This window comes from Carettochelys insculpta, chromosome 30, assembly GCF_033958435.1.
Source record: "Carettochelys insculpta isolate YL-2023 chromosome 30, ASM3395843v1, whole genome shotgun sequence".
Classification (NCBI taxonomy): domain Eukaryota; kingdom Metazoa; phylum Chordata; order Testudines; family Carettochelyidae; genus Carettochelys; species Carettochelys insculpta.
Genome location: NC_134166.1, coordinates 222,453 through 249,865, shown reverse-complemented (window position 1 = coordinate 249,865; position 27,413 = coordinate 222,453). Strand labels below are relative to the sequence as shown.

At 49.3% G+C, this 27,413-nt stretch overlaps 1 protein-coding gene across 8 annotated transcripts in view; it reads right to left on the bottom strand.

The window, feature by feature from the left end:
• Window positions 1–27,413, bottom strand: part of LOC142003705 (GON-4-like protein) — a 101,511-nt gene that overhangs the window by 1,226 nt on the left and 72,872 nt on the right. For 4 of the 8 annotated variants that reach the window (XM_074980869.1, XM_074980874.1, XM_074980871.1 and 1 more), the window contains 4 exons: window positions 15,445–15,558; window positions 12,728–12,935; window positions 11,001–11,802; window positions 9,293–9,395 (listed from right to left, as the gene is read on the bottom strand). In XM_074980869.1, the coding sequence (XP_074836970.1) occupies window positions 9,293–9,395; window positions 11,001–11,802; window positions 12,728–12,935; window positions 15,445–15,558 (1,227 nt within the window). The other 4 variants (XM_074980870.1, XM_074980873.1, XR_012642874.1 and 1 more) reach the window with 4 other exon arrangements.

The window sequence follows — 27,413 nt, the reverse complement described above, 5'->3', positions numbered from 1 at the left end:
CATGAATGAGTGCAAGAAAGAGAAGTTACTCACCGTAGTAACGATGGTTCTTCGAGATGTGTCCCCCCATGGGTGCTCCACGATAGGTGTCGGGCTCGCCCCAGCACCGCAGATCGGATCTTTCCAGCAGTTTCTGCCAGACTGTGCATGCGCCGGCGTGCGCCGCTCCCTTGCACGCTCCCGGCCACGTGCGCGATCCAGTCCCCTCCAGTTCCTTGACGAACCGCCTTGGATGCTCCTGAAAAACACCAAACAGAGATCCAAAGCGGGGAGGATGGGCGGGTGGTGGAGCACCCACGGGGACACATCTTGAAGAACCATCGTTACTATGGTGAGTAACTTCTCTTTCTTCCTCGAGTGTCCCCGTGGGTGCTCCACGATAGGTGACTACCCAGCAGTAACCCAAGAAAGGAGGTGGGTAATCGGGTTATGTGCAGCTTGCCCCCAAAAGGACTGCTGTCGAGAGGCGGGTATCCTCTTGTAATACCTGGTGTAGGGCATAATGCTTGGCGAAGGTGTCATAGGATGACCAGGTCGCCGCTCTGCAGATGTCTTTTAGCGCGATGCCCTTGAAAAAGGCTGTTGATGCCACCACTGCCCAGGTGGAATGAGCCCTAGGCGGGGCCAGTAAAGGAGTCTTTCGAAGTTTGTAGCACATCTTTATGCAGGACACAATGTGCTTCGAGATTCTCTGTGAAGAGAGACCCTCTCCTTTTGATCTGGGAGCAAGAGAGACTAAGAGTCTGTCCGTTTTCCGGAAGGACTTAGTTCTGGCTATGTAGAAGGCCAACGCCCTCCTCACGTCCAGGAGGTGCAGGCGTGCCTCCTTGCTGGAGCTAAGAGGCTTCGGGTAAAACGAGGGTAAAACTATAGATTCGTTAAGATGGAACTCTGAAGAAACTTTTGGAATGAAGGCTGGGTGCAGCCGTAAGGTTACCGCCTCCTTTGAGAATACTGTGCAGGGTGGCGTTGCCATAACTGCTGCGAGCTCACTCACCCTGCGAGCTGACATGATTGCAAGGAGGAAGGTTGTCTTTATCGTAAGGAGACGCAGGGAAACTGTGGCTAAGGGTTCAAACGGTGGTCTCGTTAGCGCGCTGAGCACCAGGTCCAAGCTCCACGATGGTGGAAGCAGTTTCCGAGGGGGGTACAGGTTTACCAGCCCCTTTAACAATAGGATGGGCAAACACCGTGGGCCCTTCCTCTTCATGCTGAAAAGCCGATATAGTGGCGAGATGGACCTTCAACGAGGAGAGGGAGAGCCCGCCTCTCTTGAGGTCCAGTAAGTATTCTAGTATTACAGGTATAGGCACCTCAAGGGGAGCTAACTGCTTGGTGGAACACCATGCAGTGAATCGAGTCCATTTCTGCTTGTAGGTCTTCCTGGTGGAGATCCTTCGGCTACTTTCCAGGACATCTTGTACATGTACCTTCTAGGGAGCTGAGCCATGGATTAACCATGCTTGTAGGCGCAGGCCTCGGGGGTGTGGATGCACTATGAACCCCCTGGGCCTGCGTGAGCAGGTCCGGCGCTACCGGAAGGGGAAGCGGTGGACGATCCGACATGCGCAGAAGCAAGGGGAACCATTGCTGTCGATCCCATGTTGGGACCACTAGGATCATGCAGGCTCTCTCCCTCCTGGCTTTCTGCAGGACCTTGTGGATGAGCACTGTGGGGGGAAACGCGTAAAGCAGGGGGCCTTTCCACGAAATCGCGAACGCGTCCCCCAAAGACACCCGCCCCAGTCCTGCCCTGGAGCAGTATTGGGGGCACTTCTTGTTGTGGCAAACAGGTCTATCTGGGGAAATCCCCATGCATGAAAGATCGATCGTAGCAGATCAGAGCGGATCTGCCACTCGTGTGTGAGTGCAAAGCGCCTGCTCAGCTGGTCTGCCTTCACGTTGTGAGTGCCTGGTAAGTACGAGGCTTTCAACCTTATATTGTTGGCGATGCACCAGTTCCACAGCCGGACTGCTTCCGCACATAAGGCACGGGATCGACCTCCGCCTTGTCGATTTATATAAAACATGGTGGAGGTATTGTCTGTGTTGATCCCAACTACCTTGCCGTGTATGTGGTCTTGAAAGTGTTTGCAGGCGTTGAACACTGCTCTGAGCTCCAGTATATTTATATGCAGTGACTGTTCCATAGGGGACCACAGTCCTTGCGTCACCTTTTCGCCAACGTGTGCTCCCCACCCTATGTGGGAGGCGTCGGTGGTGAGAAAAATAGAGATTTGTGGTTGGTGAAAGGGTACCCCTGTTAGTATGTTCTTGGGGTTTACCCACCATTGCAGGGATCTGCGCACCTGTGCATGGGCGACACCACCCTGCGGACGGTGTGGGATGCCAGCTTGTAGACGCTCGCCAGCCAATGTTGCAGGTTGCGCATATGCAATCTGGCGTTCTGTACCACGAACGTTGCTGCTGCCATGTGGCCTAGCAGCTGCAAGCACATTAAAACCGGCACCGTGGGGCTGTATGTAGTGACTTGTACTAGGGAACCGACGGCGCGAAAGCGAGCGTCGGGTAGATAAACCCTTGCTGTGATAGAATTGATGCGTGCCCCTATGAACTCTATGTCCTGTGTGGGGTCGATCTTTGACTTCGCAAGGTTGATGACCAGGCCCAGCGAAGAAAACGTGTTTGCTGTTACACGTATCATGCGTAGTCCTCTGCCTTCGAGGCCCCTTTCAGTATGCAGTCATCCAGATATGGGAATATAAATACCCCGTCTGTGCAGGTAGGCTGACACTACTGCCAGGGTCTTGGTAAAGACTCTGGGGCCGAGGAGAGGTCGAACGGCAGAACCTTGTATTGGGAAATGTTCTTTGCCGACCATAAACCAGAGAAAACGTCTGTGAGCCAGGTGGATTGTTATATGAAAATACGCATCTTGTAAGTCGAGGGCTGCAAACCAATCTCCATTGTTCAGTGCCGTGAGTATAGAGGCGACTGTGATCATCCGAAAGCGTTGTTTGCGCAAGTACCGGTTGAGGCCTCGAAGATCTAAGATGGGCCTTCAGCCTCCTGTTTTCTTCTCTGTGAGGAAGTATCGTGAATAAAACCCTTTCCCCTGGAGTCGCTCCGGCACTCTTTCCACCACCCTTATAAGCATAAGGTGGTCCACCTCGTGCTTGAGTTTCGCCTTGTGGGAGGCATCCCTGAGATGAGGCCTGGGCGGAGGTCTTTGCGGTGGAAGCGACTGAAAGGGGATCACGTAACCCGTGGCTATGATCTCCAGTACCCATTTGTCTGTGGTGATCTTTTGCCATGAGTGGAACGGTCGGAGGCGATGATGGAACATTAATTGTGGATGACATCGCGCGATGGTAGTAATAGTGCAGCCCTCGACCTGTCCGTCAAACTTGTTGCCTTTGGGCCTGCCCCGAGGATGCACGGCCCTGTTGGGAACATCGCCTAGGAGTTCTATGCTGTTGTTGCTGTTGATGCCGCCCTTGGTCGTAGCCCTGTTGGTACTGAGCAAGCTAAGGTTGGTACGGGTATCGCCTTTGTTGAGGGTAATACTTTTTCTTTCTGTATGGAGGGGTATAAATACCCAGGGTTCTGAGTGTAGCTCTTGAGTCTTTACTGGAATGAAGGACCGAATCAGTTGACTCTGCAAACAACTTCTGCATGTCGAAAGGGAGATAGACAATTTTTGCCTGCAGATCCCTCGGGATACCCGATGTCTGGAGCCAGGATTCCCTGTGCATGACCACTGCCGTAGCCGTTGAGCGTGCCGCCGTGTCCGCTACGTCCAGGGCAATCTGGACTCCTGTCCTCGAAGCTGCATAGCCCTCTTACACGATGGCCTTCAGCACCAGCTTCTTATCTTCTGGAAGTGAATCCATGAGAGAAGTAAGCCTGGAGTAATTGTCGAAATTGTGGTTCACTAGATGTGCTGCATAATTTGCCATTCTGAGCAGCAGGGTGGAGGAGGAGTATACCTTTCTGCCGAACAGCTCTAGCTTCTTGGCATCTGTCTGTTCCCCCCGCTTTGTACTGGGAAGTTTTCGATCTCTGCTGAGACGATTCTACCACCAGTGAATCTGGTTGTGGGTGACTAAACAGGAACTCCATGCCCTTCGCTGGGATGAAGTATTTCTTATCCGCTCTCTTGTTTATAGGTGGAGCGGAAGCCGGGGTCTGCCATATGGTGGTAGCAGATTCCATGATTGCTTCGTCGAGCGGGATAGCGATTTTGGACAAGACCAGAGGCATCAGGTTTTTGAGGAGCTTGTGGTGCTTCTCCTGCACCTCTGCTGTTTGGATGCCTTGCGTGAAAGCCACCCTTTTAAACAGCTCCTGAAACTGTTTGAGGTCGTCCGCGGGGGGCAACATCCCTGGGGGCCGTAGCCTCGTCAGGGGAGGACAAGGAGGAACCACTAGGGTAGACCTCCCTTGAACTCTCAGGGTCCTGCTGTTGGTGGTACACCCTCTCACTGGAGGCTTGCGAGGGAAAAATCTCGGGGTTCCAAAATCAACTCCCCCTGAGACAAACTGTGTTTCCGTCCCCGTCCGTGAGTGCCCACGGGGGTACTGGACAGTCGAGGGGGACCTGCCCGTGGTGTCTATGCCCAGCGTCATAAGGACGACCGTGGCAGCACGGGCACGGTTCCTGGGATGGAGACCTGGACCACTCTTGAGGTGCATACCCCCTATGTCTGGGGGAGCGAGATCATCTGGATGACTGAGACAATGGTGAAACTGGTTTGTGATAGTACTCCAGAGGGTCAAATCCCAGAAAGGGCGAGGGTGGCCCGAGCCATGGTGACGCTGGTTGGAGGAACGGAGAAGGAGGCTCTGGGTAGGCTGGGGGAGACCCATGTCTCCTGGTTGGTGTTCGCAGCATAAGGGGAGGACTTGTTGAGAGCAGCCCTGCAGCCCTGTCCAGAGAAGGGCTGCGGTGCCGGGTTTTCGCTGCTGCCTTTCCCCTCCCCTGCGGGGCTGGCTCCACCCCTTCCTGTGCTGGGGATCTCAGCCCCGCTGTCAGCGCCACGCTTATCTGCGGTGCCGCGCAGGTGGTCTCCTCCGGTGCCTGCAGGCTGCGTGCCTGGTGGCCCTGCACCGTTGGCGCCGCGGGGGTCTGTGCCGCTTGCGGCGGTGCCGCTGGTTCCAGCACTTGCCTGGACGCCACTCTGAACGCCGCGCGGGCCGGCTGCTTAGTAATCGGAGGCTCAGCCTCTGCCACGTGCGCTGCTGCGCTGCCGCTTGTTTGTGACTGCAGCTGGGGGCTGTGTGCTACGCCCGTCCCGCTCGCTGTGGCCCCTGTCAGGGATCGGGCTGGAGAGAGCTTCCTCCGTTTCTGCACCGAGGGGGTGAGGGACACCGCCTTCCTTTTATGGAGCCCTGTGGGTCCCTCCGGTTGAGGCCTCTCCGGCACGTCTGGCTGGAAGGCCTTATCAAACAGCAGCATTTTCAGCTGCATTTCTCTATCCTTTCTGGCTCTGGCCGTGAGCTTTGCACAAAAGGAGCATTTCTGGGTGACGTGTGATTCCCCCAGGCACCTAATACATTGACTGTGCCCATCAGAGGCGGCCGTAGCTTCACGGCACGACTCACACTTCTTGAATCCTGAAGAGGACATTGCGGTGAGTCTTCGAGCTGTTAATAGGGTACTTAGCACCTTCTCTGTGCCTGTTCTCCTCTCACGGACCCCAGCCTGCCGCAGCAGGAGGCCTACTGGCCTTCACATCCCCGGGTTGCCTCCGCTCCTCCTTCTCATTTACTAAGACTTTCTACTATTTTTTTTTTTTTTTTTTTTTTGCAATAAAGAAACAATCAATCTAACTAAGAACTCTGAAAAGAAACTCTAAAAACTCTGAAAACTCTAAATACGCTGACTCTGGCCACAGCCTGAGTGGATTCCGTCTGCAGCCAATGGCAGTTAAGAAGGAACTGGCGGGGACCAGATCGCGCATGTGGCCGGGAGTGCGCAAGGGAGCGGCGTGCGCCGGCGCATGCGCGGTCCGGCAGAAACTGCTGGAAAGATCCGATCTGCGGCGCCAGGGCGAGCCCGACACCTATCGTGGAGCACCCACGGGGACACTCAAGGAAGAAAGGGGTTAATATTCTTACAATAGACTGAAATCCAGGTAAGCCAATGAGAGTGAAGTAATTCTGTTTCAACTGAAAACAAATGCAATTCTCTGGGCCTTTTTTTCCCTCTGAATCCAACAGAGAGAAAGACCCAGAGGGAAGAGGGCTCCCAAGCAATGGAGAAAATGTATCCTGACTGGGGCAGAATCAGCCATAGAAGTGTAAGTATCAGGGAAATGTGTAGGTAGATATGTTCAGGAGTCTGGTTATTTTAAATATGGATGGGCTGTGGCTTGTTACCTTGTTTTGTTATGGCTGCTCTGTTTTTTTTTCTTTGTTGTTTGACTTGAGATTTTTTCCCCTGTAATTTCTAAACTGAATCCCAGGGAAATATTTTTGTGTGTGCAATTCCATGATTTATTTTTCTCCAGTTTTGTGAATAAATCACTTTTGTAAGCAACTGATCTGTTTTCTGTGTTCTAAGAAGAGCCTGGGCCTCAGCCCAAACCGTCAGGTACTGAATTACAGGTTTCTGCTCTCTCCTGAAGGGAGGTTTAAGCACTTGGGGTGTCCCCACAGGAAAACACCTGTGTGTCTTCTTGGGGTGGGGGCGGAGGGGCCGGTGTCTTTTCTTACTTGGTGGTAGTAGCCAACCCTTCCAGAGTCCAGGAATCTGTGACCTTGGGAAGTTTTAAAGTAAAACCTGCTTACAGACAAGGTTGCTTCCCCCTCAGCCCCCCAAAGTTCACAGGGCCTCACTTTCTGCACTTGAAATGTTGGGTGGGGAGGAACCCTGAGACCGGGGAGAGGGGGTGCAGGGGGGGAAGGCAAGGTACGGGGCTATTTTGTATTCAGCCCCCAGAATACATAAAAAATTGCCATGTGGCCCCTCCCACGAAAAAAGGTTAGACGCCCTGTCCTAGGGCCTTTAGGTTCCACCTATAAACAACAGCGAATGCAGCATTAAATCAACTCAGCAGTACCCAGGAAACATTTTAAAATCTGAGACGAAAGCAGTGATGTTACAGAATTGAGCTAATTAATAGCAAATAGCATGCATGGAACATCACAGTTTTTCCTCCTAACAAAGCCTTTACACCAGGGGTATTCAACACATGGTCCACAGGCCCTTTTCATCCAGCCCAGAGCCAGCAGCGGCACCATTCTGAAAGCTGTCTGGGTGTCTCGAAGCCACATGTGGCTCTTCAAGGAACCATTTGCAGTTCCCACCACTGCTGCCGCTCACTCCAGCTCCCTGCCCTGCTGCTCTGAACGGCTATGTTTACACTAACCCAAAACTTCGAAATGGCCATGCAAACAGCCATTTTGAAGTTTTGGGCTAGTGCAGACACAGACAAAGAGTAAAATAATATAATTGGTTTAATGGCTGGCAGGAGGGAGGCAGCCATTAAACCAATTACATTGAATCCCATTATTTCAGCACAGCAGTGCAGAGAGACATGCACTGGGGATGAGGGAGCGGGTTTGGGGCTATTTTGTGTTTGTCCCCAGCACATGTAAAAAATTGCCATGTGGCCCCCGATGAAAAAAAAGGTTGGCTACCCCTGCTTTACATAATCAGCGTAGAGGGGATAGAGGCACATCAGAAATTCAAGAGTTTAAATTAGTACAGGATGGTGGGAATTGGTGGGTGGGAGGTTGATATCTGTGAACAGCCTACAGCTCTGATAGTGCACTACCACCTTAAATTCCAAAACCTTGAGCAATGCCAATCCCAGCAGTTTTCTGCAGCCTGATCCCCAATCTTCATGGGCAATTTAAATAATGACAGAGTATGCTTATAAAGTTTGCAGATGATACCAAGCTGGGAGGGGTTGCAAGTGCTTTGGAAGATATCATTCAGAATGATCTCAAACTGGAAAAGTGGTCTGAGTTAAATAGGACAAAATTCAATAAAAACAAATGCAAAGTACTCCATTTCACACATCAAAATGGGAAGCAACTTTCTAGAAAAGGCATACTGCAGAAAGGGATCTAGGGATCATAGTGGACCACAAGGTAAATAAGAGTCACTCTTGCAAAAAAAGCAATCATCATTCTGGGATGTATAAAAAGGAGTGAAGTAGTGTCCAGTTCTGGGTGCCATATTTCAGGAAAGAATGAACAAACTGGACAAGGGGCAGAGAAGCGAAACAAAAATGATCAAAGGCCTAGAAAATACATGACTTGAGGGACAACTGAAATAACTGAACTTGTTTAGAAATGAAAAGACAGGTGACAAAAGAATAGCTTTCAAGTACCTAAAAGGGCATTATAAAGATGAAGGAGAAAAATTATTCTCCTTAACTTCAATAACTGAACAAGCAGCAATGGGTTTGAAGGGTAGCAAGGGAGGTTTAGGTTGAACATTAGGAAAAACTCTCTCAAGGTGGTTAAAGCACTGGAATAAATTGCTAGGGAGGTTGTGGAATCTCCATTATTGGAGATATTTAAGCGCACATTAGAAAAGCACTGGTCAGGAGTGATCTCGTGCAGTGTTTCTTAAACTGTATTCCGCGAAAGACTGGCAGTCCACGAACAACTCAGAGGTGAGTTGCGAGTGTCTGATACTTTTTTGCTATCATACACTGACTGTATATATTTAATGTTATTAAAACCTGATACAATATTATGCCTTCATTGCTATGATATCTGATTACATTTCTTCATTTTGTTTTTGCTGCATATGTTGCTGTTTGGGGGTATTTCTGGTCTGACTTTTTTTTTTTTTTTTTTTTTTTTCCTAAAGAAAAGTTTTACGTGTCCCACATTATTGTTGGCATTCCATGGTCTCAAAAAGTTTAAGAAACACTGATCTTGATCATGCTGTGATTGGAAGGGACTAGAGTCAATGACCTCTCAAGGTCCCTTTCAGTTCTAGCATTCTATGATAAGCTATGCAGATTGACCTTTTTTCTCTCCTTCCATTTTGTGCCACAATGTAGGACTGACACCCCAGCTAATGCTGTAACCACCTTGCAGTCCCTTAAGCAGGATTTTTCAAACTTTTGTATCAGGGATCCCCTTTCACCCAGAAAACCTTTGAGTTCAAACCCCCCTCCCCCCATATATATAAAACACCAATGCTGAAGCCAAAGTGGTTTTTGGGGGTAGAGGATGACAGCTCATACTGACCCCCCCACCCACCCACCCAAAACCACAATCTTATGATCCCCTCAAGAGGTAATGACGACTCCCATTATAGCTGCTTCCATAATTATCTGCATCACTCTCCAATAAAAGCACTTACCTCACTAGCAGTTTTATTGCCCAGTTCCTGTGATATGGCACTGAAGGTTTCCAGGTGAGCACCTCTCTCCTGGCAGGTGGTAAGAATAACCCGGTCAGCCTCCCTGTAAGCAACACACAATTATGGAAGCAGCTTGGAGCAGGAGGGGAAGACTTCAGCCACCTCAAATATGAAGAAAAAAATCAGTGCACTTCAACCTGTGTCAGGGTGCATTACACAATGGGACTTAGGTTGTTGCAGTGCTGAACATCTGGGTGTTTAACTTTTAAGTGTCTAGAAAAAAATCACAGGAAAAACTCTGCAACTCTCAAAAGCTCAAGTTAAACTCCTACAGTCCCTATACAACAAATGGAGATCTTAGACTGCACCTCAAAAAGCCAACATGATAGGGTAGGAGCTACCTAAGCTAGCCAGGGGCAGATACCAACCACAGCTCTTTCAGAAACAGGTGCCTATTCTGGGCTGCACAGAAGGCAACTAGTTCTGCTAGTGATCCACAACACAAAGATTAGTGCTTGGCTGCTTACACTGTATGCAGGACTCAAAGCCAAACAGCAGTGGGGGCAACAAGATTGTTCTTGCAATCTTTAGCCTAGTGATAAGACACTTATGCCAAATGTAGGTGGCTCCACTTCTTAAGAGAGAAAGAATTTATGCAGAGATTCCCCACATCTCTACCCTTACTAGTGTATTAGGCTTGGCCATGGAGTCACCCTAACTCTCCAGCCCAGTTTAAGTATTTCATTGTTTCATTGACTCAGGGACAGCCACATCTACATAGTTCATAGCCTAGATGTTCAGGAACTCAGCTGAGAGCTGGCAGATTCCTCTTCAAATTCCTTCTCTTGCCTAGGAGGGCAGGAGATTAGAACAGTGTCTCTAACATCCTGGGCAAGTATTCTAGCTCCTAGTCTCAAGCTATCCAAGAGATCCATCCACTAGAACTATGCTGTATGAACTCACCAGAGACCCCTGAGCCCGTCAGCAGGCTCAGAAGCAACCTACAAGATTGTGTTCCCTCCCTACAACTTGGGCAGCTAAGCACATATCTTTCCTAGTTTATGAATCACACTGAGATGTAGGTGGCACACAGGTTCCAGATGCCTATCAGAGAGCAGCAGTATACATGCAGGAAACAGGATCTTAGCAAGCTGCCTACAGTGAAGCTGCAATACACATGGTGGGGGGCAAGGGACAAAAAGGGGAGGGCATGGTCTAGAGTTCGGCACTTAGCAAATTTATGTGCAAGAGCTAGACAATGGCCATGCAGGATTTTTGTGGATAGCAGGTGTGCTTAAAATAGGACTTAAGTGTCTTCATGGCTGTCACTCCAACTGCATTCTGCAAGAGCTTCCACACCACTGTGATGGCCAGCTTCAGACACTGTACTTTGCCTCTCTTGAATAGAGGGGATCCTAGAGAAAAATCAACTTTTTTCCCTGTCCAAAGTATTGGACTTTGTTATTAGAACCTGCCTGAAACAATGCACTATGTTAACTGTTGGGATGAAAAGTGTTTTGCTGCTGTTCTGGGCTGCTTCTAGTAATAAACTAGATTGGAGAGCAGGAGGAAGATAGAAGATACAAAGAAAGATATCACAACAGGGGAGACTGCAAAATGGAAAAAGAGGAAACTATAAGCAGCAGAGAAATGAGCCACCACAGACACAATATAATAGGAACAAAATATGGTACACAAGCACACAAACCTGGTCCAGAGAACAACCTTCTCTCCAGTAGAACTGACTTTGCTATTCTTTGCACACATGGTAGCTTCCATGATTTTCTCCTGCTGCTCATCTTCCCTTTGCCCCAGAACTGTTCTACATCCCAGGTCTTCAGACTGTTGCTGTACCTCAAAGTAGCAGTCACTGGTACTTGCCTTTAATTGTCTCTGAGAGTCTTGGGCAAAAGAAGCGATTACAGTGCAGCCAGTACCATCTGCTCCAGATAGCAAGTGCGAGCTCTTATCCAGTGTCTTCAGCCTGAGTTTTCTAATAGGTCCCACCCAACTTCTCCTTACTTCAGGTTTTCCTTCCAGAGGAAAGGCCAGTCTCTCTACTTCTTTTCCTCCTGATTTTGGAGGAGTGTTTCCAGGTTTAATTGATGACTTGAACTGAAGGGTTATATTTTGTTGTAAGCTCCTTCCAGGGAAGCCATCAGCTCCTGTGCAGCCTGTCCTTGTAGCAGAATCAGTCCCTAAAGCATGCTTGTCAAGGCCAAGGGAACCCTCTCCAATTCCTCCAGGTCTCTGGTTTAATCTTGTCTCACTGTCACTTCCTAGAGCATAAAGGATGCTCCTGTTGTGAGGAGGCAACTTTAGATTAACTCCTTGTATACATGTCCATCCACAGCCAGAGTTTCCAGTTTGACCTTCCTTTGCAGTATCCCCATCTTTCACAGAGCACAGAGGAGCTCCAGGGGAGCACAGTTCTAGGACCCTGCTGGTAGGCAGCACTCCTTCAGAAGACACACCTCTGCAGAAGATCAGCTGTCCTTCTGGCTGAGATCCTGACCAAGAAACCACACAAGATTAGAAGGAGGAACTTCTGAAGGACAGAGATTTTAGATTGGTGCACAAAGTGCTGTAAACCAGCAAACATAATTTAACCTCTACTGTGCTTTGCACAAATCACTCCTCAGTGAAGTTTCCCTATATACATTACTGTGCCCTGGGGCAGAGGTAGATCACATCTAGCGAGGCTCAGAATGTCTTGTGCCTGTAAAAGGGTGGTGCACATGCTAGTATCTTAACACAGATTAGGTGCTACCTGCCTACATATACATGGAAAACAAGATGCTATCAACATGCACATATCTACTGGACATCATGGTATACAGACATGGTATCTTTGAATGTGGTCCCAGCAAACTGTAATCCAGCTGCATTCATGAACAGGAGAGGTGTACCCCTTAATATATAAACACTGCCAGTCATCCTGCATGATTCGCTTCAGACAAAAGGAAAGATTAGTGAGGAACAGGAGACAATTTAAAGGCTGTCTCGAAGGAGTGTGGTTTGAACTGTTAAGATGGGAGAGGCAGAATGAAATAAGTACTATAGATCAAAGGAACTGCAGGAAGAAGTGTGCTGACAAGGAGACTTTATAGAAATTAGTAACTTTGTGGCAGTGGCAAGAAGGCTTTCCAGTCCAACAGCGGGGAAAATCCCATGAACAAACTATCAAAATATTCGAGATGTGATGGGTACTTTTTTCCCAGGAGGTCTAAGATGACTGACATAGGGGCAGGTATACTTTGTATACTGGGTATTCAAGCTACCAAACGCCAGGGGAGATACATGGAAAGAGCTTAATTTCTCATTATCCTCATTTTAACATCAATGGCTTTACATTTAGAAAACATTTAAGACCCAACCCAGTTTGCCTGAAAATGTACACAGTGACAGCTGCCCATGCACATGAGCTTCACAGACCTGGACCCAGGACATCTGCTTTCCTAGACACGGGTTTTGTTCTGTTCTGGCCATTCTCCATCTCATCCCTGTACTCTAGAGACTCCTCTGCAGACTCCTTACAAGCCCCAGGCTCCTTCCCTTCAGGCTGAGGGCTCAGCTCTTGTTGAGTCAGGCTGTTAGTGAGCTCTTGAGAATCTTTATTTTTATAGGATTTGCTATCACACACCTGCAAATCAGAATACAAATTCCATTATAAACACTCAGTGCAGCTACCCAACTCCTAGCACCACAGCCCTTGTATAGGCTCAGAGAAACACAGGCCTGGAGGATCCTCAGGCAGGCACAAAGTCCAGCCACCTGCCCTGAGGTAGAACTAAGTAAATTTAGACCATCCCAGAAACATCTTTGTCTTAGAAACCTACTAGAATAGGGAGTCCACAGCCTCCTCTGGAAACCTGTTTCATATCTTAACTCTCCTCATCAGCAGAAAGTTCTTCCTAACACCTAACCCACATCTCCCTTTCTGCCAATTACTTCTTGTCCTACCTTCAGTGAACAGCAAGAAAAATCGATCCCCACCCCCTCTGACACAGCCCTTAGCATCTCTGAAGACTTTTCTCATGTCCCCAATCTTCAGTCTTCTTACGACTAAGCATGTCCTTTTTCAACCTTTCCTGACAGGGCGAGTTTTCTAAATCTTACATCTTTTTATTGCTCTCCTCTGGGGTCTCTCCAATTTGTCTACATCTGAAGTGCGGCCCCACAACTAGTTACACTACTTTGAGGTCTCCCCAGTACAGAGTAGAGAAAAACAATTACCTCCCATGTCTTGCATATGACACTTTGGTTAACACACCCCAAAATATTAGAAACTGCATCACATTGTTCAGTCACTGTGAGCCACTATAACCCTCAGTTCCTTTTGAGCCACACTGCTGCCTCCGTTATTGTCCATTTTGTACCTGTGTTTGACTTCTCCTTCCTAAGTGTAGTACTTTGCACTTGTCTTTTTGAAAGTTATCTTGATTTCAGAACAATTCTCCACTTTATCAAGGTCCTATTGAAATCTATTCCTCTCCTCCCAAGTATGTAGAACCCCACCCAGCTTCATATCATCTGCAAATTTTACAAGCATATTCTCCAGTTTAATCCATTAACCAGGCCATTAATGAAAATAGAGTAATATCAGATCAAGGATTGACCTGAATAATCCTTCTAGGTCAGGGATTCCCAACCTATGGATCGCGATTAGATTTGTTACTGGTCACCAGCAGCTCAGACCTACACATGGCTCTTAAAGAAGCTATTTGCAGCTCTTTAATGCTGCCATATCCAGCAGCTCTCTCTGTAATGCATAATTGCTTCTCTATTGATAAAGACAGCTTTGCCATATTGATATTCATAGTCATCCCAGGCAAACCATTTAATACACTCTAGCAGGAAGTAATTTTCACACCCACATCACCATATCCCCATTTGCCCCTCCTTCTGTTCTATGCAGCTGATTTATCAGTTTTTATTTTTTGTTTGTATCTCGCCCAGCTCAAGTGTGACCCTCCCAGCCCCTGCATCCTGAGTGGGTTCCCAAGCTGTGAGTGCTACCCCTGCCCACCCAGCCTGAGGGTGACCTGCCCAGCTGATGTGTCACCTCCCTAGCCCCTCAATGTGACCCCTGCCCAGCCCTGAGTGGACTTATCCAGCCCCTCCACCCTTAGTGTGACCCTCCGAACCCCCAGCTTGAGTGTCACTCTCCCAGCTCAAGTGTGACTCACCCAGCCCCTCCAGACTGAGTGTGACCCTCCTAGCCTCCAGCCTGAGTGTGACTCCCTCCCAGCCCCTGAGTGTGGGATTTTAACTGGGGGAGCAGGGAGGGGGGAAGGGAGCAGTTTGGGAATAAGGGTCTTTCTCCCACCACAACTCAGATTGACTGTAATAATGAAATAATAATGAACTATAATAAACACAGTATTTTATTATTAATGTATTTTTTCCTTTTCTATGAAATAACTACTATGAATATATAAACATGAGGGGGCACAATTTAATATTCTTGCCTCATGCACAAAATTAGCTAGTTAAAGCACTGCTCTTCCAATCCCCGTTTTGAATTGCCTTGAGTCACCAAGTCTTCCTGAATTGTCAAAATGGGTCCCCATCTGGAAGAGGTTGGGAACTACTGTTCTAGATATATTCCCACTTTGGTAGCAAGCCACGGAATACAATCTTTAAACCAACTGTGCATCCATTCATAGAATAAATTCATCTAGACCACATTTTCCTAGAACCCTCACTATTCCCTAGTTTAAGCTCAGCTTTCAAACTGGAGGCTTATGTACTTGTGTACTTATGTACTTGGAGGCTTATGGTATCTTTAGGATACCAAACTTCTGTATTCGTGACTAAAGGTTCAGCACACATAGCTCTAAAAAAGTTTCCTCTGAAGAATTTTACCTGTGTCCTGGAGGAGCACACAAACCTCAATTATTTACCAGAGCAAGAAAGTACAGTAAAAGGGAGCAGAAGACTTATGGGGAAGAGAAGCATTAGCGCTGTTAGAGCACAAGAGTGAGGTGCTTATTTTGGTGATTCCAACTAGGATTTTGGTTTTAATACACTATAATCTGAAGACAGGAAAAACAAGCCTTGGTGGATGATTGGGACACTCAATTGATGGGACACTCAATACAACTGTTCCATGCCCTCACCATTCCAATACTCAGCCCCCTTCAACTGACCTTACAGCTGGAATGGCTGCAGTTTCTCCTCTTGCTCTTCTTTAGTTTGGGGTCACTGCTTCCTTCATGGCAGGAGCACGAACATTCCCTCACCCCATCCACCCATTCAACCTCCTGGAAATAAACATAACACCTGATGTGTACTTTCCTGGTATGCAGAGACCACTGCACAGATAATACATGCACATCAAACAGAAGCAGGTCATAGGCTGGCCAGACCACGAAAAAAGCCAGAGCAGGGCCAGTCTGACAACTCCCAGGGAAAACAAAAGCAAGTAGATTGCCAACAGATCATAGCAGGCAAAGTTTATGTCAAAGTATTTTAATCCCTCTCATCCTGTTCCCTAAAACTCCTTAGGGACTGGGACCACTTTTACAGATATTTGTTCCCCTAGACATGTATTTTCCTGGATTCCAACAGGCTATTTCTTAGCTCTGCAAATTTTAACAATGTAAAAGTATTCCTTAGGCAACCTCTTTGTACTGTAATAGATTTAGACAGCATGCTAATGACCCAATTACTTGCAAAAGTTGATAACATTTTAGTATACCTTGATGACAAAGGAAAGTACAGAGGATCTTTAACTCAGATAATGCTAACTGCTGCCCAAGTATTTCTAACAAAATTCTTGTGGTGGCCCCGACCATTGCAGATACTGTGATTTTTGTGCTAACATCCTTGCCTAAAGGGGCTAGGACTGTGCTCAGGGCCTGTTGGCATCAGGCTGGGTATTCTGTAGATTATGCAGACAAGTAGACAACAGGGTCCCTTTCTATCTCTTCCAAAGCAGCCAGCCCTGCAGGAGGGGAGATCATCCAGAGGAGCGAAAAAAAAGACATCAGTGGAGGCTATGGGACAGTTTAAGGGTGCTAGTCCTTGGCCTTCTCGTGCCAGTTCATTCAAGCATGCTCAAGGTTCCTGAATACCCTGCAGTTGAGCCTTAAGCATTTGCTGTTCTGCCTTAAACATCATCACAACTGAGTGACATAAGAATAGCCCCACCAAGTCAGACCAAAGGTTCATCTAACCTAGTATCCCGTCTTCCAACAGTGGCCAATGAACGGCACCCCAGAGCAAATGAACAGAGCAGGCAATCATCAAATGATCTCTCCTGTCACCCATTCCTAGCTTTTGACAGACACACATCACCTCACCTCTGTAAGGATAGATGGTTCTAGGCTCTCTCTGAAAAGAAAGAAACATGGTCCTGGACAACCCCCAATCCCCCACACACGGTCCAAAGGCAAAACCTTGTTGAAGAGTATGACCACTTGAAGATCCAGGGTTATTACACGGGTTAGAATCCCTTTGCCAATGCTGGCACCTAGGGAATTTAGCAACATCCCAGTTTAGTCCTGGAGGAGTTGTGAGCAGCAAACAGGAGCAGCTAACAGGGAGTGTGCCTGGGAAAGCTTGCAAGAGGAGCTCAGGTGAGCATGGCATTTGGGGGGCTGCACTGCAAGCTGGTGGGTTGAATATCTGAATATTTGTTTTGTGTTGCAGGAGAGGGGCACTTTGAATATCTGTCTGTGTGCCTGAGCATTTGTTTTGCATAGAGGGGCAGTCTGAAAGCATGTTTGGCAAGTCTGCAAGGTGTGGATTGGGAGTGCTTTGTTCCACGTGGGCCTTCAAGGGCGATTAGATTGGAGGCAAGGCTTTGAGCTGGGCCTAACCAGCCACAGTTTTACAAGAAGGCTGTGAGCAGCAAACAGGAACAGCTAACAGGGAGTTTGCCTGGGAGTTCACCTTAGAGGGGTGTCCCATATCTGTTTCCCTTTCTTATAGGTTTGTTTCACTTGTGCCCTTCAAGGCAGCACTAGAAACATGTAAGAGAACTCGCTGAAAAGGGAGAAAATGGACAGTGACATAGCTACTGAGAAGTCTGCTGTTGTGACCTGGATGTCATGTGCCATGTGTGTCTTCCTCCTGGACGACACAAAGAATTTTGTATGTACCAAGTACAAGCTGGTAACCCTTTTGGAAGAGAAGGTTAGAGGACCTGAGGCACAAATATCAACCCTCAGGTTCGTCAGAGAAGGTGAAGATTTTCTGGATAGAAGGTAAACAGCAAGATGTTCAAAAACAGAAGGAGAACGGGAAGCATTTTACCTCCAGTAGAGGAAAACCAATTCAGGTCTCTCCAGTTCCAGTGCAGTTAAGTAACCGCTTTCAGCCTCTCTGCATAGGTGATACAGTGGAGATAGCTGGGGCTGATACCTCACAGGGAATGAATCAGAAAGAGACCCCATGGTTTCTAAGAAATAGAATGCACAGTCTTAGGGACACAGGTTCTATGAGCACTACCCCTAAGAGAAGACGGGTGCTGGTGGTCGGGGACTCAGTCATCTATCTGCTGTCTGGACCTAGAATTCCAGCAAGTTTGCTCCTAGCTGGGACCTAGAATCCGGGATGTTACTGAGTCTCTGCAAAAATTGTCAGATCTGTAGACTATCACCCCTTCCTACTTCTCCATGTAGGAACTAATAATATACCCAAGAGCAATCGTGACGAGATCACAGCAGAATACATAACCCTAGGAAGAAAGATCAAGGAATATGGTGCACAGGCGGTGTTCTCGTTCATCCTCCCTGTGGAAGGAAGATGTCCGGGTAAGGATCGTTGAATTGCAGAAGTAAATGCGTGGTTGCATACGTGGTGTTGCAGAGAAGAATTTGGTTTCTTTGACCATGGGATTCTCCTTCATGAACAGGGATGCTGGGAAGAGATGGGATCCACCTAACAAAGAGAGGAAAAGAAAGGTTACTCACCGTAGTAACGGTGGTTCTTCGAGATGTGTCCCCGTGGGTGCTCCACATTAGGTGTCGGGCTCGCCCGGCGCCGCAGATCGGATCTTCCAAGCAGTTTCTGCCGGACCACACATGCGCCAGTGCGCGCCGCTCCCTTGAGCGCTCCTGGCCATGTGCGCGATCCGGTCCCCACCAGTTCCTTGACCAACCGCCTCGGATGCTCCTGCAAAACACTAAACAGAGATCCGAAGCGGGGAGGATGGGAGGGTAGTGGAGCACCCACAGGGACACATCTCGAAGAACCACCGTTACTACGGTGAGTAACCTTTCTTTCTTCTTCGAGTGTCCCTGTGGGTGCTCCACATTAGGTGACTACCCAGCAGTAACCCAAGATAGGAGGTGGGTAATCGGATCATGTACAGCTTGTCCCCGAGAGGACTGCTGTCGAGAGCTGGGTATCCTCTTGGAATACCCTGTGAAGGGCGTAGTGCTTGGCGAAGGTGTCATAGGATGACCAGGTCGCCGCTCTGCAAATGTCTTTTAGCGCAACACCCTTGAAAAAGGCTGTTGATGCCGCCACCGCCCTAGGGGAATGAGCCCTGGGCGTGGCCAGTAAAGGAGTCTTTTTGAGTTCGTAGCACATTTTTATGCAGGATACGATGTGCCTCGAGATTCTCTGCGAAGAGAGACCTTCTCCTTTCGATTTGGGAGCGAGAGAGACTAGGAGTCTATCCATTTTCCAGAAGGACTTGGTCCTGTCTATATAGAAGGCTAGCGCCCTCCTCACGTCCAGGAGGTGTAGGCGCGCCTCTTTGTTAGAGTTATGAGGCTTTGGATAAAACGAGGGTAAAACAATAGGTTCGTTAATAGGAAACTCAGAAGAAACTTTAGGAACAAAGGCTGGATGCAGCCGTATGGTTACCGCCTCCTTGGAAAATACTGTGCAGGGTGGCGTTGCCATAACTACCGCAAGCTCGCTCACCCTGCGAGCTGACGTAATTGCGAGAAGGAAGGTCGTCTTTATCGTAAGGAGGTGGAGGGAAACCGTGGCTAAAGGCTCGAACGGTGGTCCCGTTAGCGCATTAAGCACCAGGTCCAAGTTCCACGAAGGTGGAAGCGGTTTCCGAGGGGGATATAGGTTTACCAACCCTTTGAGGAACCTGGTAACCATGGGATGGGCGAACACCGTGTGCCCTTCCTCTTCGTGTCTGAACGCCGAAATGGCAGCAAGGTGGACCTTTAACGAGGATAGTGAGAGTCCTCCTCTCTTGAGGTCCAGTAAATACTCTAATATTACAGGTATAGGCACCGAAAGCGGGGCTAGCTGTTTGGTAGAACACCATGCCATGAAGCGAGTCCATTTCTGCTTGTAGGTCTTCCTGGTGGAAGTCCTCCTGCTACTTTCTAGGACTTGTTGCACTTCCTCCGTACATGTGCTCTCTAGGGAGCTGAGCCATGGATTAACCACGCTTGTAGTCGCAGGCCTTGGGGGTGCGGATGCACTATGGACCCCTGGGCTTGCGTGAGCAGATCCGGCGCCACCGGAAGGGGCATCGGTGGACGGTCCGACATGCGCAGGAGTAGGGGGAACCATTGCTGTTGATCCCACGTTGGGACTATCAGGATAATTCGGGCTCCTTCCCTCCTGGCTTTCTGCAAGACTTTGTGGATCAGCACTGTGGGAGGAAAAGCGTAAAGCAGGGAGCCCCTCCAGGAGATCGCGAATGCGTCCCCCAGGGACCCCCGTCCCAGTCCTGCCCTGGAGCAGAATCACGGGCACTTCTTGTTGTGTTGAGTGGCAAACAGGTCTATCTGGGGAAAGCCCCATGCGTGAAAAATCGGTCGTAGCAGATCGGGACGGATCTGCCACTCGTGCGTGAGTGCAAAACGCCAGCTCAGCTGGTCTGCCTTCACATTGTGAGCGCCTGGTAAGTACGAGGCTTTCAAGGTTATATTGTTGGCGATGCACCAGTTCCACAACCGGACTGCTTCCGCTCATAAGGCACGGGACCAAGCTCCTCCTTGCCAATTTATATAAAACATGGTGGAGGTATTGTCTGTACTGATCCCGACTACTTTGCCTTGTATATGGTCTCAAAAGTGTCTGCAGGCGTTGAACACTGCTCTGAGCTCCAGTATATTTATGTGCAGTGACTGTTCCGTGGAGGACCACAGTCCTTGCGTCACCTCTTCGCCCATGTGTGCTCTCCACCCTACGTGGGAGGCATCTGTATTAAGAAAAACCGATATTTGTGGTTGGTGGAAGGGTACCCCTGTTAGCATGTTCTTGGGGTTTACCCACCATTGCAGGGATTTGCGCACCTCTGTTGTGGGCGACACCACCCTGTGAATGGTGTGTGCTGCCGGTTTGTATACGGTCGCCAGCCAGTGCTGCATGCTGCGCATGTGTAACCTGGCGTTCTGTACTACGAACGTCGCTGCTGCCATGTGGCCCAGCAGCTGTAAGCACGTCAGAACCGGCACCGTAGGGCTGAAGGTGATGACTTGCACAAGGGAGCCGATGGCCCGAAAGCGTGTCTCTGGTAGATACACTCTCGCTGTAATAGAATTTATGCGTGCCCCTATGAACTCTATGTCCTGTGTGGGGTCTATCCTTGATTTTGCCAGATTGATAACCAGGCCGAGCGAAGAGAACGTGCCTGCTGTGACGCGTATCATGCATAGTACCTCTTCCTTCGAGGCCCCTTTGAGTAGGCAGTCGTCCAGATACGGGAATATAAATACCCCGTCTGTGCAGGTAGGCTGACACCACTGCCAAGGTCTTGGTGAAGACTCTGGGGGCCGAGGAGAGGCCAAACGGTAGGACCTTGTATTGAAAATGTTCTTTGCCTACCATGAACCGGAGAAATCGCCGGTGAGCCGGATGGATAGTTATGTGAAAATACGCGTCTTGTAAGTTGAGGGCTGCAAACCAATCTCCATCGTCCAGTGCCGTAAAGATGGAGGCGATTGTGATCGTCCGAAAGCTTTGCTTGCGCAGGTACCGGTTGAGGCCTCGAAGATCTAAGATGGGCCTCCAGCCTCCTGTCTTTTTCTCCGTGAGGAAGTACCTCGAGTAGAACCCTTTCCCTTGCAGTTGCTCCGGCACTCTTTCCACTGCCCCTATGAGCATGAGATGGTCTACCTCCTGCTTGAGCCTCGCTACGTGGGAGGCCTCCTGGAGGTGGAGCCTGGGTGGAGGTCGTGGCGGTGGGAGCGACTGGAAGGGGATGGCGTACCCCGTGGCTATGATCTCCAGCACCCATTTGTCTGTGGTCATCCTTTGCCACTGGTCGTAGAATGTTCGGAGGCGATGGTGGAATAACAGCTTCGGATGGCCTTGTACGATGGTAGTGATGGCGCAGCCCTGGATCTGTGTGTCAAACTTGTGGCCTTTGGCCCTGCCCTGAGGACGCACGGCTCTGTTGGGAACGTCGCCTGGGAGTTCTGTACTGCTGGTGCTGTTGATGTCGCCCTTGCTCATAACCCCTGTGGTACTGGTACCGTCTTTGTTGACGGTAATACTTTTTCTTTCTGTATGGAGGGGTGTAAATCCCCAGGGTCCTAAGTGTGGCTCTTGAATCTTTACTGAAATGAAGGACCGGGTCAGTTGATTCAGCAAACAGCTTCTGCGTGTCGAAGGGAAGATCGACGATCTTTGCCTGCAGATCCCTCGGTATACCCGAAGTCTGGAGCCAGGCCTCCCTTTGCATCACCACTGCCATAGCTGTGGAGCGTGCTGCTGTGTCCGCAACATCCAGGGCGATCTGAACTCCCGTCCTCCAGGCCGCGTAGCCTTCTTGCACGATGGCCTTGAGCACCGCTTTCTTGTCCTCTGGAAGCGAGTCCATGAGGGAGGTTAACCTAGCGTAGTTGTCGAAATTGTGGTTCGCTAGATGCGCTACGTAATTTGCCATTCGCAACAGTAGTGTGGAGGAGGAGTAGACCTTTCTGCCGAACAGCTCTAGCTTCTTGGCATCTTTGTCTGTTCCCCGTCTTGAACTGAGATGTCTTTGATCTTTGTTGCGACGACTCTACCACCAAGGAATTTGGTTGTGGGTGGCTGAACAGAAACTCCATGCCCTTCACCGGCACAAAGTATTTCTTGTCTGCTCTCTTGTGGACAGGCAAAATAGTCGCAGGGGTCTGCCATATCGTAATGGCAGACTCCAATATTGCTTCGTCAAGCGGTATTGCTATTTTGGAGGAGGCCGGAGGTCTCAGATTTTTGAGGAGCTTATGGTGTTTCTCTTGCACCTCTGCTGTCTGGATGCCTTGCGTGAAGGCCACCTTTTTAAACAGCTCTTGAAACTGTTTGAGGTTGTCCGGAGGATGGACGTCCCCCGGGGCCGTAGCCTCGTCCGGGGAGGAGAGCGAGGAACCACTAGGATACGCCTCTCTAGACCCTTCCAGTTCCTGTTGGCAATGGTACATCTGCTCGCTGGAAGCTTGCGAAGGAAAATCTCGGGGTTCCATAACCAGTTCCTCCTGAGATACTTGAGTCTCTGTCCCCGTTCGCGATTGCCCTCGGGGATACGGGACCATCTGTGGGTATCTTTCCCTGGTAGAATGCCGGTGGTGTCTATGCCCCGCGTGATAGGGACGACCATGGCAGCATGGGCACTGTTCTTGGGAAGGTGACCTGGACCACTCCCTTAGTGCGTACCCCCTGCGTCTGGGGGAGCGAGATCGTCGAGAGACATGGGACACTGGAGAGAGCGATTTGTGATAGTACTCCAGCGGCTCAAACCCCAAGAAGGGTGAGGGTGGTCCCAGCCAGGGCGAGGCTGGTTGTAAAAATGGAGACGGGGGCTCCGGGTAGGCTAGGGGGGATCCCTGCCTTCTAGTTGGAGTCCGCAGCATGAGCGGAGGGCTGAGAGAAAGCAACTCTGCAGCCCTGTCTGGAGAGGGGCTGCGGTGTCTTGTTTTCTTTGCAGCCTTCCCCCTCGAGGGGGTGGCTCCGTGCCCTGACGTGCAGGGGATCTCGGCCCCGTTGGTGCCGCGCGGGCGGTGTCCTCCGGTGCCTACAGGCTGCGTGCCTGTGCGCTCTGCACCGCCAGTTCCCCGGGGGTCGGTGCCGCTGCCTGCAGTGCCGCCGGTACCGGCGCTTGTTTAGCCGCCGCCCTGCCTGCGGTGCAGGGCGGCTGTTTGATCATCGGAGGCTGAGCCACCTCCACGTGGCTCTCCGTGCCGCCGCCGATCAGCTGTTGCTGCCGCTGGGGGCTGTGCGCTCCTCCCGTCCCGCTCGCTCTTGCTGCCGGCAGGGATCGGGTTGGGAAGACTTTCCTCCGTTTTTGCGCTGATGGGGTGAGGGAAGCAGCTTTCCTTTTATGGGCCCCAGAGGGTCCCTCCTGCTGCGGCCGCTCCGGCACGTCTGGCTGGAGGGCCTTGTCGAATAGCAGCATTTTAAGCCGCATCTCCCTGTCCTTCCTTGCTCTGGCTGTTAATTTTGCACAGAAGGAGCATTTCTGCGTGACATGGGACTCCCCAAGGTACCTTATACAGTGACTGTGCCCATCAGACGCTGGCATTGCCTCTCGGCAAGACTCACATTTCTTGAATCCTGAAGAGGACATTGTTGGTGAGTCTTTTAGTTGTTAATGGGGTACTTAGCACCTTCTCTGTGCTGTTTTCCCCCTCTCGGATAGCCTGCTGCGGCAGGAGGGCTAATGGCCCTAGGCTCCTGGCCTCCGGTGCTCCGCTTGTTACTAGGACTGGACTGAATTCCGTCCCGCTTGTTTCTTGTTTTTTTTTTTTTTTGAAAACAACAACTGGCTAACTTAGCAATAGACTAAGAACTTGAAAACTTTAAAGAAAACAGCTAAAAACCATTGAATACGCTAACTTGGCCGTAGCATAGTTGGATTCCGTCTGCAGCCGACGGCGGTTAAGAGGAACTGGCGGGGACCGGATCGCACAAGTGGCCAGGAGCACGCAAGGGAGCGGCGCGCACCGGCGCATGCGCGGTCCAGCAGAAACTGCTTGGAAGATCCGATCTGCGGCGCCGGGCGAGCCCGACACCTAATGTGGAGCACCCACGGGGACACTCAAAGAAGAGGAGCATCTTTGCGAGCAGGCTTGCAAACCTTGTGAGGAGGGCTTTGAACTAGGTTCATTGGGGGACAGTGACAAGCCCTGAAGTAAGTGGGGAAGGAGTAGGGAACAATCAAGCAGATTTCCTGGGGGAAGAGGAGAAAGTGGGCCAATGAATCACTTCTCTATGGTATCAAGTATCGGAGGGGTAGCAGTGTTATTCTGGCTCTGTAACAGCAACGAAGGGTCCTGTGGCACCTTATAGACTAACAGAAAAGTTTTGAGCATGAGCTTTCGTGAGCACAGACTCACTTCATCTGTGCTCACGAAAGCTCATGCTCAAAACTTTTGTTAGTCTACAAGGTGCCACAGGACCCTTTGTTGCTGTTCTCTATGGTACTTGTATACAAATGCAAAAAGCCCAGGGAACAAAGAGGAAGAATTAGAGGCCCTGGCACAGTCAAAGTAGCATGAGGTGGTTGGAGTAATGGAGACTTGTTGGGATGATTCGCGTAACTGAAGCACGGTCATGGAAAGTTATAAACTGTTTAGGAAGGACAGACGGGGAGAGAAGGAGGAGGAGTTGCACTCTATGTGAGGGAGCAGTATGATAGCTCAGAGCTCCAGTATAAGGAGGGAGAAAAACCAGTTGAGTGTCTTTGGGTTAAGCTTAGAGGCAGAAATAACAGAGGTGATGTTGTAGTTGGTGTCTACTATAGACCGCAAGACCAGGGAGATGAGGTCGATGAGGACTCCTTCAGACAACTAGGAGAAGCATCCAAAGCACAGGCCCTGGTTCTCATGGGAGACTTTAATTATCCAGACATTTGTCAGGAAACCAATACAGCAGCATGCAGACAATCCAGAAAGTTTTTGGAGAATGTTGGAGATAACTTCTTTATACAAATGCTGAAGGAGCCAACCAGGGGCCACGCACAACTTGACCTGCTGCTCAAACAGGGAAGAACTAGTCTGAGAAACAGAAGTGGGTGGCAATCTGGGCTGCAGCAACGATGAGATGGTAGATTTCAGGATCCTGACAACACGAAGAAGGGTGAACAGTAACATACAGACCGTTGATTACGAAAGAGCAGACTTCAACTCCCTGAGAGAACTGATGGGCAGGATTTCCAGGGAAATGAAGATGAAGGGGAAAAGAATTCAAGAGAAGTGGAAGTATTTTAAAGTCGTCGTACTGAAGGCACAGGAACAAACCATCCTGCTGCATAGTAACAAATTCAAATATGGTAGGCAACCAGCCTGGTTTAACTGGGAAATCCTTAGTCAGCTTAAACTAAAAAAGGACAAGTATAAGAAAGAGAAATCTGGACAGTTGACTAAGGTAGAGAATAAATACAGGGCTGGAGAATGCTGAGCAGTAATCAAGAAAGCGAAAGCACAATTGGAACTGCAGCTGGCAAGGGAGGTAAAGGGTAACAAGAAGAGTTTCTAAAGGCACGTTAACAATAAGAGGGTTATCAGGGAAGGTGTGGGGCCATAACTGGATGAAAGAGGTAACCTAGTGACAGATGATGTAAGAAAAGCTGAAGTACTCAATGCTTTTTTTGCCTCAGTCTTCACGAACAAGGACAACTCCTACCTTGCTAAACAATGCAGTACGGGAAGGTGGAAAGCAGCCATCGGTGGGGAAGGAACAATTTAAGAGATGTAGAAAAAACAGATGTACACAAATCCATGGGTCTGGATTTAATGCACCCAAGGGTACTGAGAGAATTGGCAGATGTCACTGCTGAGCCTTTGGCCATTATCTTTGAAGACTCTTGAAAGTCTGGAGAGATCCCAGATGACTGGAGAAAGGCAAATGTAGTGCCCATTTTTTAAAAAAGGAGAGCAGGACAATCCAGGGAACTATAGCTCGGTCAGCCTTACCTCAATCCCTGGGAAAATAATGGAAGAGTTCCTCAAGGAATCCATCTTGGAGCACTTGGAAGAGGGGAAGTGGTGAATCCTTGTTGACTACTCTTGATCAAGGGCAAGTTGTGCCTGACCAACCTGATTAACTTCTATGACGAGGTAACAGGCTCTGTGAATATGGGAAAAAGTCAGCAGATGTGATACACCTTGACATCAGCAAAGCTTTTGATAGAGTCTCCCACAACATTCTTGCCCATAAGCTGAGAAAGTATGGATTGGATCCATGGACTGCAAGATGGATAGAAAGCTGGCTTGATGATCAGGCCCATCGGATAGTGGTCAATGGCTCAACGTCTGGATGGCAATCCGTTTCAAGCAGAGTGCCCCACGGCTTGGAACTGGGGTCAGGGTTGTTCAACATCTTTATTAATGACCTGGATGAGGGACTGGATTGCACCCTCAGCAAGTTTGCAGATGACACTAAACTAGGGGTCGAGGTAGATACGTTGGAGGGCAGAGACAGGATCCAGAGTGACCTGGATAAATTAGAAGATCGGGCCAAAATTAATCTGATGTGGTTCAACAAGGCGAAGTGTAGAGTCCTGCACTTAGGACAGAAGAATCCCAAGCATTGTTATAGGCTGGGAACTGACTGACTAAGCAGCAGTGCAGCAGAAAGGGACCTAGGGGTTATGGTGGATGAAAGGCTGGATATGAATAAACAGTGCACCCTTTTACCCAAGAAGGCCAACAGCATATTAGGGTGCATTAGGAGGAGCGCTGTGAGTAGATCTAGAGAAGTGGTTATTCCCCTCTGTTCTGCACTGGTGAGGCCACATCTGGAATACTGTGTCCAGTTTTGGGCCCCCAGTATAAAAAGGATGTGGATGTGCTGGAACAGGTTCAGGGGAGGGCAACAAAAATGATTAAGGGCTGGAGCATGAGACCTATGAGGAGAGGATGAGAGATATGGGGTTATTTAGTTCACAGAAGAGAAGCCTGAGGAGTGATTTGATAGCAGCCTTCAACTTCCTGAAGGGGGGCTCTAAAGAGGATGGAGAGAAGCTGTTCTCAGTGGTGACAGACAGCAGAACAAGGAGCAATGGTCTGAAGTTACAGAAAGAGAAGAGTAGGTTGGATATTAGGAAAAATTACTTCCCCAGGAGGGTGGCGAAGCACTGGAATGCGTTGCCTAGAGAGGTGGTGAATTCTCCATCCCTAGACGTTAACTCCTGGCTTGATGAGGTCCTGGCTGGGATGACTTAGCTGGGGTTGATCCTGCTTCAAGCAGGGGGCTTGACTAGATGATCTCC